Raw genomic sequence first — 17,644 nt, 5'->3', positions numbered from 1 at the left:
TCTTGCTTTCCGTCTCTGATACCTCGTTCTCCGTCCGGCTATGACTTCTGGCTTGTACCCCAACTTTGTCTTACGTCTCACGTTTTGGATACCACGATCCCTTTTGGCTCTGACTTCTGGCTTGTCTCTGACTTCATGCATGCTGTGACCTCAGGTACCTCTGCTCCTGACACTTTCAGACTCTGCTCGTCTGACCACTCTTTCGTTACCTGTGGCACCTGTGCGGCTGCTCAGTGTTGCTACGCTGTTAGTGTGCAACCTCTTTTCCCTCACCAGCACCCCCTGGTGGAGGTTGCGCTAAACTGCACTGCAGCCGCATCACAACCTTCACCCTCATATGTAAGCTCACATGTAGCCTACACCCCCATATGTACTCCCACATGTAGCCTGCACCATTCATATGCACCCCCACACGGAGACTGCTCCCCCATTTATCCTGCACCTACGTGTACCCCCACATATAGCCTGCATCCCCAAAGGTATCCCCACATATAGCCTGCATCCTTATATGTACCCTAAGTAACCTTGACCCCCATATGTAGCCTGCACCCCAAGATGTATCAACACATATAGCCTGCACCCTCATATGTACCCCAACATGTAGCCTGTCCCCAATAGCAAAGCTCTCTCCATCAATGTGCCTCTTCTTAGTGCATGAGGTCTGTCTAATCTGTAATGCAGGTGTCTGGATGCAACCAGCAGAGATCATGAGACGGAAACAGCCTGGGTTTTATATAGTGATATTTATATACAACAGTAACTTTTAAACAATTAGTGTTAGTAGATATGCAATTTATCAGTACAGGGAATAATCTTTCATGTATATGATGTGTTACAGGGTTCAAAACAACTGCTAACTAACAAAAACCCTTTCTAAAATATAAGTTTGTCATAAAAACCTAAATACCCACTCAGTGAAGGTGAAAACGGTGTGAAAAAGGAAAAATGTAAAAAAAAGTACTATAAAGGGTTAATAACCACCCTAGGAAGTATTGGAAGATGATACGTGATTGATCTCCTAGGGTTATATTATACTGCCAGTCTACTGTTTTTCTGGCTAGTTGAAAGATCTCTGCTTAAAAATTGACATGCAGAGTGTAGCCCCTACAAACACCTAGCCTCTAAAATTATAGCCCTATTCCCTGGGTATTAACTAGAGAGTTACTTCTAGATACTATAAGCACATTCTAGTGGTAGCTTTAGATAGTGCTCCAAACACCACATTCTCACTCAGCTGATGTGCAGAAATGAGTGATACGATCCTACATGTGCATCTGTCTGAACACCTACCTAGGCGCAGAGGTTGGCACCCTAAGATGATGAGAAATGGCGCCCCCGCTCGTGCGTTGGCTATCCCTCCGCTCCTATCCGACCCTATAAGATGTATAGTCAGAAAAAGAAGGCCAGATGGCCTGTATCTGAAAAAGGTGCAGGATATGCTAATCTTTTGTAAAAGAAAAATGATGTAAGGAAAGGAAATAGTTCAGACAGGTGCAGATCATTCATATCAGATGGAGGGGATGGATGCCACCATACTGGTGTAGTACCCCAAGGACAAAAGATAATTTAATAATATCTCAATGTTATTTAGCACCATAACCATATATGACCAGATACGAAATATAATATATCCGATAGACCTTCATATCACATCTTAATCAAATACTACTGTATGTAAAGCGTATTATTGCTTATCTTTGTAGTATATCACCAAAGGCGACCAGAGGCCAAAATCATATAAGCTCTCAAATCACCTCTCCTCAGTGCGAATAAGCACCATACAGAAATGTTAACATATAAGACATAGTATATACAGTAAACAAAAGAGTCAAATACTATACGAGTGCTGATGTACAGGATAGTCAGCTCTCACATAAGTCAGTAATAGATACTCCTTAAAGGGAACCTGTCACCCCCAAAATCGAAGATGAGGTAAGCCCACTGGCATCAGGGGCTTATCTACAGCATTCTGTAATGCTGTAGATAAGCCCACGATGTATCCTGAAAGATGAGAAAAAGGTTAGATTATACTCACCCAGAGGCAGTCCCGCTGTGGTTCTGGTCCGATGGGCGTCGCGGTCCAGTCCGGGGGCCTCCCATCTTCTTACGATGATGTCCTCTTCTTGTCATCATGCTGCGGCTCCGGCGCAGACGTACTTTGTCTGCCCTGTTGAGGGCAGAGCAAAGTACTGCAGTGCGCAGGCGCCGGGAAAGGTCAGAGAGGCCCAGTGCCTGCACACTGCAGTACTTTGCTCTCCTCAACAGGGCAGACAAAGTACGTCTGCGCCAGAGCCGCAGCGTGAAGACAAGAAGAGGACGTCATCCTATGAAGATGGGAGGTCCCGGACCGCGACCCCCCATCGGACCGGACCTCAGCGGGACCGCCCCTGGGTGAGTATAATCTAACCTCTTTGTCTCATTTTTCAGGATACATCGGGGGCTTATCTACAGCATTACAGAATGCTGTAGCTAAGCCTCTGATGCCGGTGGGCTTTCCTCATCTTCAATTTTGTGGGTGACATGTTCCCTTTAACCCCTTTCTGCCATTAGACGTACTATTCCGTCCATGTGGGGTGGGCCCTACTTCCCATGGACGGAATTGTACGTCATAGGCGATCGGCCGTGCTCACAGGGGGACTGCTCACGGCACATTAACCCACGGAACACTGCGATCAAAGATGATCGCAGCGTTCCGGCGGCATAGGGAAGCATCGCACAGGGAGGGGGCTCCCTGTGTGCTTCCCTGAGACCCTCGGAGCAACGCGATGTGATCTCCTACCTCCTCCCTGCAGACCCAGATCCAAAATGGCCTTCCGGGTCCTGCAGGGAGGTGGCTTTCAAGCGCCTGCTCAGAGCAGGCGCCGGGAAGCCTCGCTAATCTGACACAGTGCACTGCAAAGTGTCAGATTAGCGATCTGCCACTATAATGTGATGTCCCCCCCTAGGGCAATGTAAAAAAATTAAAAAAATAATATTTACATGTGTAAAAAAATCCTAAATAAAGAAAAAAAAATATTGTTCCAATAAATTCTAAATAAAAAAAAGCAATAAAAGTACACATATTAAGTATCGCCGCGTCCGTAACGACCCGACCTATAAAACTGTCCCACTAGTTAACCCCTTCAGTGAACATCTTTAAAAAAAAAAAAATCAGGCAAAAACCGACGCTTTATTATCATACCGCCAAACAAAAAGTGGAATAACACGAGATTAAAAAGACGGATATAAATAACCATGGTACCGCTGAAAACGCCATCTTGTCCCACAAAAAACGAGCTGCCATACAGCATCATCAACGAAAAAATAAAAAAGTTATAGTCCTCAGATTAAAGTGATGCAAATATAATTATTTTTTCTGTAAAATAGTTTTTATCGTATAAAAGCGCCAAAACATAAAAAAGATATAAATGAGGTATCGTTGTAATCGTTCTGACCCGAAGAATAAAATTGCTTAATCAATTTTACCAAGCGTGGAACGGTATAAGCGCCCCCCCAAAAAGAAATTCATGAATAGCTGGTTTTTGTTCATTCTACCTCACAAAAATTGGAATAAAAAGCGATCAACAAATGTCACTCCCTTAGTTAGGGAAAAATAATAAAATTTTAAAAATGTATTTATTTCCATTTTCCCATTAGGGTTAGGGTTGGGGCTAAAGTTATGGTTATGGTTAGGGTTGGGGGCTAAATTTAGGGTTTGGATTACATTTACGGTTGGGATTAGGGTTAGGGGTGTGGTTATGGTTATGGTTGGGATTAGGGTTAGGGGTGTGTTTGGGTTAGGGTTTCAGTTAGAATTGGGGGGTTTCCACTGTTTAGGCACATCAGGGGCTCTCCAAACGTGACATGGCGTCCGATCTCAATTCCAGACAATTCTGCGTTGAAAAAGTAAAACAGTGCTCCTTCCCTTCTGAGCTCTCCTGTGAGCCCAAATAGAGGTTTACCCCAACATATTTTCGTATTTTCACGGCTTTGCGTTATAAACTATAGTGAAACACTTGGAGGTTCAAAGTTTTCACAACACATCTAGATAAGTTCCTTAGGGGGTCTTCTTTCCAAAATGGTGTCACTTGTGGGGGTTTCAATATTTAGGCACATCAGGAGCTCTCCAAACGCGACATGGTGTCCTATATCAATTCCAGTCAATTTTGCATTGAAAAGTCAAAAGGCGCTCCTTCCCTTCCGAGCTCTGCCATGCGCCCAAACAGTGGTTTACCCCCAAATAATGTGTATCAGCGTACTCAGGTCAAATTTTGCAACAACCTTTGGGGTCCAATTTCTTCTGTTACTCTTGGGAAAATAAAAAATTGGCGGCAAAAAATAATTTTTGTGAAAAAATATGATTTTTTATTTTTATGGCTCTACATTATAAACTTCTGTGAAGCACTTGGTGGGTCAAAGTGCTCACCACACATCTAGATAAGTTCCTTAGGGGGTCTACTTTCCAAAATGGTGTCACTTGTGGGGGGTTTCAATGTTTAGGCACTTGAGGGGCTCTCCAAATGCGACATGGCGTCCCATCTCAATTCCAGTCAATTTGCATTGAAAAGTCGAATGGTGCTCCTTCCCTTCCGAGCTCCGCCATGCACCTAAACAGTGGTTTACCCCCACATATGGGGTGTCAGCATACTCAGGACAAATTACACAACAACTATTGGGGTCCAGTTTCTTCTGTTACCCTTGGGAAAATAAAAAATTGGAGGCAAAAAGATCATTTTTGTGGAAAAATTAGATTTTATATTTTTACAGCTCTACATTATAAATTCTGTGATGCTCTTGGTGGGACAAAGTGCTCACCACACTTCTAGAAAAGTTCCTTAGGGGGTCTACTTTCCAAAATGGTATCACTTGTGAGGGGTCAATGTTTGGGCACATGAGGGGCTCTCCAAACACGAAATGGCGTCCCATCTCAATTCCAGTCAATTTTGCATTGAAACGTCAAATGGCGCTCCTTCCCTTCCGAGCTCTACCATGCGCCCAATCAGTGGTTTACGCCCACATATGGGGTATCAGCGTACTCAGGACAAATTTTACAACAACTTTTGGGGTCCAATTTCTCCTGTTACCCTTGGTAAAATAAAACAAATTGTAGCTGAAGTAAATTTTGCGTGAAAAAAAGTTAAATGTTCATTTAACAATGTTCATGTTCATTCCAAAAATTCCTGTGAAACATCTGAAGGGTTAATAAACTTCTTGAATGTGGTTTTGAGCACCTTGAGATGTGCAGTTTTTAGAATGGTGTCACACTTGGGTATTTTCTATCATATAGACCCCTCAAAGTGACTTCAAATGTGATGTGGTCCCTAAAAAAAATGGTGTTGTAAAAATGAGATATTGCTGGTCAACTTTTAACCCTTATAACTCCCTAACAAAAAATAATTTTGGTTCCAAAATTGTGCTGATGTAAGTAGACATGTGGGAAATGTTACTTATTAAGTATTTTGTGTGACATATCTCTGTGATTTAAGGGCATAAAAATTCAAAGTTGGAAACTTGCGAAATTTTCAAAATTTTCGCCAAATTTCCATTTTTTTCACAAATAAAGGAAGGGAATATCAAAGAAATTTTACCACTGTCATGAAGTACAATATGTCATGAGAAAAAATGTCAGAATCATCAGGATCCGTTGAAGGGTTCCGGAGTTATAACCTCATAAAGAGACAATGGTCAGAATTGTAAAAATTGGCCTGGTCATTAATGTGCAAACTACCCTTGGGGGTAAAGGGGTTAAAGGAAAAAACTTTATATGGCCACGCAAGGATACAACAATATCAATTCCACATTATATGCTAACAGAAAATATCCCAAAGACTGGATCAGTCTTTATGGCGTTTTTTACTTATCTGTCCGCTTGTGGTACAACATCCAAGTGACTACAGACCATGATGAATTCAACTCTCATATCATACTTATAAGCTCTCAACGCGTTTCCCCCTTCTTTTTAAAACAGGTTCATCAGGAGAGACCGATATACGATAACATGGCAGTAAAGAGTTATTCATACAATGAGGATGCAACAATTTTAGAATAAGAAAGTCTTTCACTACTTAATGTTCAACAGGTACTGGACGCAGCAGTAGATATATATCCAACTATACAAAATAGTGTATACAATCTCTTGTGGAGTAAGTGATATATATCTGCTGGGTGAATGAATAGTGGACCATTCGGAAAAATTGTGAAAATCAAATAAAAGAAGCCGAACATGTGATCAACAAGACAATACGGGACAAGAAAGTATATAGATATAAAATACCTTTATTGACAAAAGTGGTAAGAGGTAGCACCACAAAAAAGAGGAGCCTGCACCATTAATAAAAAGATGTCATAATCATATGCAGTAAAACAATTATTATAAAAAACAATCCACAAGGTAGTAAATAAATTATGTATATCAATATGAGTATATATCACAAATAGTATATTATGTGCTTCAGTGTGTACAACAATTATATCCTAAGTACATACAGGAATTGCCGTGCCAAACAATAGCAATTTGAAAGCTCAGGACTAGAAAGAACAAAAAGAGCAAGATATATTGATACAGTGAGGGAAATAAGTTTATTTTGTAAGTTTGCTCACTGACAAAGACATGAACAGTCTATAATTTTAAGGGTAGGTTAATTTTAACATTGAGAGATAGAATATCAAAAATAAAATCCAGAAAATCACATTGTATAAATTATATACATTTATTTGCATTTTGCAGTGAGAAATAAGTATTTGATCCCTTTGGCAAACAAAACCTATTACTTGGTGGAAAAGCCCTTATTGGCAAGCACAGCAGTCAGATGTTTTTTGTAATTGATGATGAGGTTTGCGCACATGTCAGGAGGAATTTTAGTCCATTCCTATTTGCAAATCATCTCTAAATCATTAAGATTTTGAAGCTGTCGTTTGGCAACTCGGAGCTTCAACTTCCTCCATAAGTTTTCTATGGGATTAAAGTCTGGAGACTGGCTAGGCCAATCCATGACCTTAATGTGCTTCTTTTTGAGCCACTCCTTTGCTGCCTTGGCTGTATGTTTTGGGTCATTGTCTTGTTGGAAGATCCAGCCACGACCAACTTGTAATGTCCTGGCGGAGGGAAGGAGGTTGTCATTCAGGATTTTATGCTACATGGCTCCATCCATTTCCCATTGATGCAGTGAAGTAGTCCTGTACCCTTAGCAGAGAAACACCCCCAAAACATAATGTTTCCACCTCCATGCTTAACAGTGGGGATGGTGTTTTTTGGGTCATAGGCAGCTTCTCTTCCTCCAAACACGGCGAGTTGAGTTAATGAGAAAGACTTCAATTTTTGTCTCATCTGACCACAGCACCTTCTCACAATCATTCACAGAATCATCCAGGTGTTCATTGGCAAACTTCAGACAGGCCTGCACATGCGCCTTCTTGAGCAGGGGGACCTTGCGGGCACTGCAGGATTTTAAACCTTTATGGCATGTGTTACCAATGGTTTTCTTGGTGACTGTGGTCCTAGCTGCTTTGAGATCATTAACAAGTTCCCCCATGTAGTTTTCTCACCTTCCTCATGATCAAGGATTCCCACCAGGTGAGATTTTGCATGGTGCCCCAGATCGATGACGATTGACAGTAATTTCTTCCATTTTCTTACTATTGCACCAACAGTTGTCTCCTTCCACCCAGCATCTTACTTATGGCTTTGTAGACCATTCCAGCTTTGTGCAGGTCTATTATCTTGTCCCGGACATCCTTAGAAAGCTCCTTGGTCTTGCCCATGTTGTAGAGGTTAGAGTCTGACTGATTAATTGAGTCTGTGAATAGGTCTTTTATAAAGGTGACTATGTAAGACAGCTGTCTGTAAAGCAGGTTGATTAGGAGCATGTAACTGGTCTAATTTCTCATTGCAAAATGATTCAGGAAAGATATATATCTTGGTACCGTGTTAGCCAGTAGATAGAAAAATATTTAGAATTGAGTCCTCAGTGGTTGATACCTTTTAATGGCTAACTGAAAAGATGGTAACAAATTGTAAGCTTTCGAGACTACTCATGCCTCTTCATCAGGCATAGACTAAAAGAAATTCTGGAGAATCACATATTTATGCACAAAACATAAAAAAAAAAAGAAAACATGGATAAGACAGGTGACATGAAGCAGAATTACCAAGAGTGATAACCAGTTATGACTCTTAAATATTGGACCAGTTCTTAGATAGGGAATGTTTTATTGTCCTCTGACTGGGGTCAGGTTCAGTTGTGATGACCCCACATGGTCTGAAGGGCAAATTCCTTAGTTGATGTAAAAAGACATAAATCCATGTGACACATTCATTCCTGCACTAAGACTGTCAAAGGTCATCATCAGCTTATATTCCCAGACTCTTCTGTCTTTATGTCATTCTCAATTAAGCAGATAAAAGTCCTGGAGTCGATTTGAGGTGTGGTGCATGCATTTGGAAGGTTTTGCTGGGAAGTAAACATGCGGTCAAAGGAGCTCTCCATGCAGGTGAAACAAGCCATCCTTAAGCTGCGAAAGCAGAAAAAACCCATCCGAGAAATTGCTACAATATTAGGAGTGGCAAAATCTACAGTTTGGTACATCCTGAGAAAGATAGAAAGCACTGGTGAACTCATCAATGCAAAAAGGCCTGGGTGCCCACCTGTCCATGAAATAGCCTTGGAATCAATTGTCCAATTACTTTTGGTCCCTTTAAAAACAGGGTGGCACATGTTACGGAGCTGAAACTCCTAAACCCTTCATCCAATTTTAATGTGGATACCCTCAAATGAAAGCTGAAAGTCTGAACTTCAACTGCATCTGAATTGTTTTGTTTAAAACTCATTGTGGTAATGTCTATAACCAAAATTAGAAAAATGTCTCTGTCCAAATATATATGGACGTAACTGTAGATGCTTAAAAATTTGTTCACATTCAGATCTTAGTGACCCCTAATACCTCAATTCTCATAACATTACGGCTTTATCCCTCTTGGTATTGTAATTTCAATGTTGAGAAGTGAATATAACCTACCAGGAAAACAAGGAGGAAGATGCCACCCAATAAAAAAGAATGAAGAATGCAGGACATCATCATGAAGATCAAATTCCTACAAAATCTCCAAAGTTATAATAAATATTAAAGCAATCAAAAAAACAGAACAATAAACCTTTATTCAGTGTGGGGTACAGTTGATTATATATTCAAACAATGTGAACACTTTTATGTCCAACAATGGAAAAAGTATTTTAAGAGTGATATATTTATTTGCTAACCAGAAAAATTATATTTGCGAGCTTTCAGAGCACAAAGACTCCTTCTTCAGGCATGTTTACAAAAGTATTTACAGTGGCATGTAAAAGTTTGGGCACCCCTGGTCAAAATTACTCTTATTGTGAACAGTTTATTAAGCTGAAGATGAAATCTAATATATAAAGCTGAATGTGTGTATGTATGTATGTATGTATGTATGTATGTATGTGTGTGTGTATGTCCGGGATTGGCATCTGAACCGTCGCAGCTACAGCCACAAAATTTTGCACAGTCACACGTCTGGACCCCGAGAGCGTCATAGGCTATGTTGTGAGGCAAAATTTTAACCCCGCGCGTTCCAATTCACCAAACAATTTTGCCCCTATCTACATAATGGGGAAAAAATGAAAGGAAAAGTGTTGGAGGCAAATTAACAGCTGCCAGATGTGAACAAGGGGGACTTAAAGAATGAGAGCGATGGCGCCAAAGAGTATATACTGTACAGTTGCTAAGGTGGGGCCCAGACATGGGATAATCACCACACCACCACAGGGATATGAACACACACACAAAATGCGCCACACACTACCACGTGCTCGAACAAATATATCACCCTCAGCACACATACACCAACCTCGCCACATAAAAGTCGAAACACAAAAGTCGCCGCTCAAAACTCGCCATGCGCAAAACTCTCCACATGCAAAACTCGCCACACGTGCAAAACTTGCACACGCAGAAAAATTGCCACATGCACAAAAGTTGCAACACATGCAAAAGTTGCCTCACAAAACTTGCACATACTCAAAAAGCACCACACATAAAACTCGCCACGCGCAAAACTCGCCATGCGCAAAACTTGCTGCACAACTTGCTACACTAACCTGTCACATGCAACTCGACACACAAAAAGTTGCTACACGCATGTCGCCACACAAAACTCAACACACACAACTTGACACACGAAACTCGCCCTAAAACACACACAAGTCTGGTATTATCCTTCAAAAATAAAAATCTGATTAATAAGCAGACAAACTACAAGAGCAACAAATGTACCATATAGGAATCCGGCAGCTGTCAGTCACATGACCAGTCTATTATGTGTATGTGTGAGCTAATATATACTGCCAGGGGGTGGGCTTACTGTTGGCTGGGGATTTATCAGGCTGCCAATTTAGCTTACAAATACTGTGGTAAAAATACTGACCAAATAACGTGTAAACGAGGGCTAATACAGGAGATGACATACAGATATATACTATATACAGGAGATGACACACAGGTATATACTATTTACAGGGGAGATGACACACAGGTATATACTATATACAGGAGGAGATGACACACAGATATATACTATATACAAGAGAGATGACACACAGGTATATACTATATAGAGGAGGAGATGACATACAGGTACATACTACATACAGGAGATGACATACAGGTATATACTATATACAGGATGAGATGACACACAGGTATATACTATATACAGGAGCAGATTACATACAGGTATATAGTATATACAGGAGGAGATGACATACAGGTATATGCTATGTATAGGAGGAGATGACATACAGGTATATACTATATACAGGAGGAGATGACACACAGATATATACTATATATAGGTGAGATGCCACACAGGTATATACTATATACAGGAGATTACATACAGGTATATCTAATATGTAAAGCTGAATGTGTGTATGTATGTATGTGTGTATGTCCGGGATTGGCATCTGCACCGTCGCAGCTACAGCCACAAAATTTTGCACCATCACACGTCTGGACCCCGAGAGCGTCATAGGCTATGTTGTGAGGTGAAATTTTAACCCCGCGCGTTCCAATTCACCAAACAATTTTGCCCCTATCTACATAATGGGGAAAAAGTGAAGGGAAAAGTGTTGGAGGAAAATTGACAGCTGCCAGATGTGAACAATGGGGACTTAAAGAATGAGAGCGATGGCGCCAAAGAGTATATACCGTACAGTTGCTAAGGTGGGGCCCCGACATGGGATACTCACCACACACGGGGATATGAACACAAACACAAAATGCGCCACACACTACCACGTGCTTGAACACATATACGACCCTCAGCACACATTCCACCACACACACACCAACCTCGCCACATAAAAGTCGAAACACAAAAGTCACCACTAGGGTTGAGCGACCTTGACTTTTTTAGGGTCGAGTCATGTTTCACGAAACCCGACTGTTGGAAAAGTCGAGTCGGGCGAAATCGGCCGATTACTGCGCAAAGTCGAGGATCGGCCGGAACACAAAACCCTATGCACGTCAATGGGGATTTTTTTTTTCTCTCTCTCTCTCTCTCTCTCTCCGTCCCACCACAGAAAATTTCGTTTTACACATTCCAAATCGCTACTGCGCACAAGCGATAAAATGATGATAGGCGTGCACGCCCTAACCCCTATGTCATCACTCTGCCCACGCTCCTTCATTGGCTGTAAAAAATGGCGCTAAACGCATCATACAAAACGCGACTTTGGCGCCAAGATCGCGTACCGCATGGCCGACCCCACACAGGGATCGGGTCGGGTTTCATGAGACGCCGACTTTACCAAAAGTTGGCGACTTATGAAAATGAACGATCCGTTTCGCTCAACCCTAGTCACCGCGCAAAACTCGCTACATGCAAAACTCGCCATATGCAAAACTAGGCTCACGCAAAACTCGCCACTCGTGCAAAACTCACCTCATGGAAAACTCACCTCATGCAAAACTTGCACACACAGAAAAATTGCCGCATGTACAAAAGTTGCAACACATGCTAAAGTTGCCTCACACAAAACTTGCACATACTCAAAACGCACCACATATAAAACTCGCCACGCGCAAAACTCGCCATGCACAAATCTTGCTGCACACAACTTGCTACACTAACCTGTCACATGCAACTCGACACACAAAATGTTGCTACACGCATGTCACCACACAAAACTCATCTCACAAAAGTCATACATGCATGTCGCCACACGCAACTCAACACACATAACTTGACACATGAAACTCGCCCTAAAACACACACAAGTCTGGTATTATCCTTCAAAAATAAAAATCTGATTTAATAAGCTGACAAACTACAAGAGCAACAAATGTACCATATAGGAAATACGGCAGCTGTCAGTCACATGACCTGTCTATTATGTGTATGTGTGAGCTAATATATACTGCCAGGGAGGAGGGCTTCCTGTTGGCTGGGGATGTATCAGGCTGCCAATAGCAACCAATCACAACTCAGCTTCTATTTTGCTACAGTTAATTAATCTGAGCTCTGTTTGGTTAATATAGGCAACAAAGACATTCTCAGTATAACAAAGCTAATATATGTTGTGAAATGCTTCTATTAGCTTAGTTTTTGCCTTTTAATAATTACATTTCTATCTATTTGTTTTGTGGTTTTTGCGTGCAGAATAAATTTTTGTTAACATATTCTATTTTGCTAACAGCAGTCATTAACCCGGGCGAAGCCGGGTAGTACAGCTAGTGATTTCTAAAAGGCTTAAGGTTAAAGATGACACATTTCCTTTGTATTTTAGTCATAAATATATATATATATATATATATATATATATATATATATATATATATATATATACACACACACACACACATACATATATATATATATATATATATATATATATATATATATATATGTATGTGTGTGTGTGTGTGTGTGTATATATATATATATATATATATATATATATATATATATATATATATATATATATATATATATATATAGTCATTTTTTACATTTTAAAAATATCAAAATGGGTAATGCAAAAGTTTGAGATTTGTGTGCTCAGGTAACTTTTACCAAGGTTTCAGACTTTAATTAGCCTGTTAGGGTTATGGCTTGTTCACTATCATTGTTAGGAAATGCCTAGCTTAATTGTTCAAATAACAGTCATTTTGACCTAGGGTGTGCAAACTTTTACATGCCACCTTACATCGATTTTTCTGGCTAATACAATACAGCAATATACTTTATTTTTTTCTTTATTCGTGTACACAGATATTAAAACATACATGAACACACTGCACATGATTACATTACTGACTAGTAGGGCAGAGGAGCAGGGAAACGGCAAAGAAGTACAAGCTATAGACAGGCGTAATGATTTGCAGGACTGTGGTCGCTTGGCTAGGTCAGTAATCTGTGACCACTGGAGAGGAGCCCTGTGAATATCCTTCCGTCCCGGCATTCCCAGGCGCACACCATTCCAATAGGAATGATATGGTTTAGGAATATGTTCTAGAGGACACAGATTACAAATTATTACTCTGAACCAAATGTAGCAGCTCAAACTGACAATATGGACCCTGACTCCATTTTTTTGTTTCATGTATTTCTGTTACTCTACAATTGAATTCTATCTAGGAGTTTTGTGGACATCACCCGCGCTGCTGTAAAGACGAAAGTCCAAGCGTGTTGTAGATAAAGATGATGGTTTATTCTCAACGCATTTCAAAGTCACTAGAACTTCTTCCTCAGGAACTCTCATGAGTTCTTTATGCTACATTTCTTCAAAAAATAGGTAAGCGCAATCCAGTTGTACCTTTTGAAATCTCCATCGGATAAGACCCTATTGCGCTTGTTTTCTCCTGCAGTGTTCTTTGATATTCTCCAATTGTAAGTATTTCTGAATATATAAAGGGGAGCCTTCAGCTTGTTGCTCCATCATTCAGCCAGCGTGTCTAAGTTTTGGCATGGAAAGCACTATCATCGTGCCTTCTGTGTGGAGCCACAGTCCTCACACAGCACAGACTGGAGCAGCACATAATGAGGACAAGGCTAGGTGATTTTTTATTGTCCCTGTACATTTTCCTGCTTGAGGAGGAGGAACACGAAAATGTATTAAGGACCACTTTTGTGGCTTAATACTGTATTGGCAGACACAGTGGGTACATTAGACTGTATTGGAGAGCCCAATTGTGGCCTCTTATTGAATTAGGGAACATACAGGAATCAACAGGTTCTGGTGGATATGTGACAATTAGTGATGATCAACCTTGCAGCATTCAGGACTCAAACAAATTTTTCGAGTATGCTGAACACACTTGGTTTACAAACGAGCATGATAATGCCTTACCCGACCATGTTTGCTCATCACTAGTGACAATATGTTTTTCTATTACATGTTGTTAATAAAACAATTACAAAAGAAATGTCTACTTCCTTGTGTGAGTTCGTTGATGTCTGACAAGAGTTGATTTCCGATGAAAAGATTTCCCACAATTTGAACAAGAAAATGGCTTTTCCCCTGTGTGAATTCTTTCATGAATAGAAAGTTGTGATTTATCCCTAAAACCTTTCCCACATTCTGAACATGAAAATGGTTTCTCTCCTGTGTGAATTCTCTGATGTACAAGAAGTCTTGATTTCAGATTAAAACATTTCCCACAATTTGAACACGAAAATGTAATGTGACGACTTTGATGTTTAACAAAATGTGATTTGTTTATAAAACATTTCCCACATACTCGGCATGAAAATGGCTTCTCTCCTGTGTGACTTCTGTTATGTATTTCAAGTTGGGATTTCTTTGTATAGCGTTTCCCACATTCTAAACATAAAAATGGCTTATCTCCTGTGTGAACACTCAGATGGGCGACAAGATTTGTTTTGCGGTTAAAACATTTCCCACATTCTGAGCATGAAAATGGTTTTTCCCCTGTGTGACTTCTCTGATGTAATACAAGTTGGGCTTTCAATCTAAAGCTTTTCCCACATTCTGAGCATGAAAATGGCTTATCTCCTGTGTGAACTCTGAGATGTCTAACAAGATCTGTTTTCCGGTTAAAACACTTTCCACATTCTGAACATGAAAATGGCTTATCTCCTGTGTGAACTCTTAGATGTGTAACAAGATCTGTTTTCTGGTTAAAATATTTCCCACATTCTGAGCATGAAAAAGGCTTCTTCCCTGTGTGAATTCTCTGATGTAATACAATTTGTGCTTTCAATCTAAAACATTTCCCACATTCGGAGCATGAAAATGGTTTTTCCCCGGTGTGAATACTCTGATGTAATACAATTTGTGCTTTCAATCTAAAACATTTCCCACATTCTGAACATGAATACGGCTTCTCCCCTGTGTGAATTCTCTTATGTGCAACAAGATTGGATTTAGTACTGTAATATTTTCCACATTCTGAACATGAAAATGATTTCTCTCCTGTGCAAGCTATTTCATTTTCAGCAGCTCTTCTCTGACTTTTACTTTGCATATTTGTCTTTGAGGATGCAGAAGAGAGGGCCTGTTGAAGAGGATCAGGTGACAGATTTTTTCTTAGATGAGCTTGAGGTGTATCTGAAAAAATTTCAGGTTCTTCACATGTATCAGATGTTCTACGATTATCAGGTGCAAAATCTGTGAATATCACATGTCCCTCAGAGCTCCTGGTAAAGTCATCTGCCAAGAATAAGAGTGATTTTACTATTTTTAAATAACATTGCATTGGAATTATATTGATATTTATTTTGTTATATAACTTTATAACATTTCAATATAAACTGTAACAAAATTGAATTATTGACAGACTAAGGCATTAGATCACAATAGAGGGGCTGATAGTATATGTATATATGATAGTCCACCGGGTTGTGCGCTTTCAAATTTGAATTTCTGTATTGTAGTCATTTTGTAGGTCTGTAGGTTCATATTTCCCTGTGTCTGTCACCAATCATTTCCAGTTAAATTATCAGTAGAAACCCATAAATACTCGGACTGGTTCATTGTCAAGGTCCCGGAAGGCTGCAGCTATAAAAGGATCACATGGCTGCACGCCAGTATATCCAAATATCATGGTGTGTGTGTGTGCAGCTTGTTTGTCTCTGGTGGCAGCTCCTAATTATCCCCTACCCTCATGTTATGAATGAGTCTGGGTATTTGGAGCAAGGGATAGTGCCTAGTAGTGACACAGTACATGATTGTTAGCGTCAGTTAGTGGCATTCGTCAGTGCGACGCCGCGCGCACTCTGTGCGCTAAATTCGCTAGATTAGCATTGGTTAGTGGCATTCACCAGAGCGACAACGCGCACACTCTGTGCGCTAAATATATTCAGCGATTCTGTGAAGTAACAGAGCTCACCGCAGTACACACCGGGTGATGGTTAACCCGTGTGTGTTCGGTGCGTTTCCGCCATTTAGTGTCCATCATTGCTGACCAGCAGTTACCATCTCAGCACGGTGGACCCCAGGTTGCGTACACACCTTATTGTTATTTTTATATTTATTTTGTGCATTGTCTGAATACTTTCCCTACCCACTGTGTATCTCTCACCCACAAAGCTCTTCACAGTTCTGTACCACCATACATCTCCTTTTTCGTCTGTCTACCACCCTACCTGTCCCCTCCACTCTGCAACTGATCTAAGGCTAACTTCCTCCATAATCCAAACCTCACACCTCAGTCTCCAAGACTTTTCATGCTGCATCTCTTTTCTATAATGAACTGCTCCAGACGATCTGACTAATACCTAGCCCCTAGATTTCTAAGAGTGCTTTTAAAGCACATTTCTTTAGAGAAGCCTATCACCTCACTTTGCTAATCCAACTCTTATCTGTTCCAGCATTTCTAAATTTTCTTCAGAATCTTGTCCCTCTTATTTATCTGTCTCTTCATCTCCATGCATCCAATAGCACTTGGTAACTCAACATAGACAGATACAAGTTGATTACCAGATAATGCAGCTTTTTTTAAATGTCCTATTTATTATAAAGATGGCTGATCAAACACTTTTTTGCCTATTGTGTCCCCCTATTTCCTTATAGATTGTAGCTTGTGAGCATAAACCTCACTCCTTCAGTAACTGCTGAACTATGTGTTACTTTGTAATGTCTGTATATGCCCCCACTTAATTGTATATTGCTGCAGAATATGTTGGCACCATATAATAAAATTATTATTATATTTGCCGAAAAGGCCCATCTACCCTGGACCCTTCCCCAGGTTTTCTCTGATCTCAGACCAGATTAGTCTAAATTTGTCTATGCATTTTCTGACTTCAGAGGTATCCAATTCAGAAGTTGAAAATGAATAGTCACGCTGGTGGTTGTGGAACCATTGTGCCACGGACCGGGGAGAGCCTGGAGGGGCGTAACTAAGCAACCACCTGGTTCTTCACTAGAGCCCCTGATGGTGTGGTTAGTCTTGGACTCAGATGGATAGCAGGTTCCACTCCAGGAGAGGTCACTAAGACACAGAAGCTGAGCCCCAGGGGGGCAGGGAAGCAGGGATAGACTTAGATAGTCAGATTGGCCATGAACTGGTTATCAGGATGATTTTATGCTGTACCACTGGTTAGAGCAAGTTGTAAATAGGACTGCATGGCTGGTAGATGGAGTAGATACTAGAACGGCACGGACAGGTTCAGGAATACAAG

General features: G+C 40.6%; 2 protein-coding genes across 2 annotated transcripts in view; both read right to left on the bottom strand.

Moving 5' to 3' along the window:
- The window catches only part of LOC143767259 (uncharacterized), a 220,866-nt gene that overhangs the window by 39,036 nt on the left and 164,186 nt on the right, over positions 1-17,644 (bottom strand). The gene's annotated exons all lie outside the window — the stretch shown is intronic.
- The window catches only part of LOC143767261 (uncharacterized), a 35,620-nt gene continuing 31,018 nt past the window's right edge, over positions 13,043-17,644 (bottom strand). The window contains exon 6 of the mRNA XM_077255467.1: positions 13,043-15,671. Within this exon, the coding sequence (XP_077111582.1) occupies positions 14,428-15,671 (1,244 nt within the window). The 3' untranslated portion in view covers positions 13,043-14,427. The remainder of the gene's footprint in view (positions 15,672-17,644) is intronic.

Source organism: Ranitomeya variabilis, chromosome 4 (genome assembly GCF_051348905.1).
Source record: "Ranitomeya variabilis isolate aRanVar5 chromosome 4, aRanVar5.hap1, whole genome shotgun sequence".
NCBI lineage: Eukaryota > Metazoa > Chordata > Amphibia > Anura > Dendrobatidae > Ranitomeya > Ranitomeya variabilis.
Note: the sequence above shows the minus strand (reverse complement) of the source record. Positions and strands in the feature narration are given on the sequence as shown.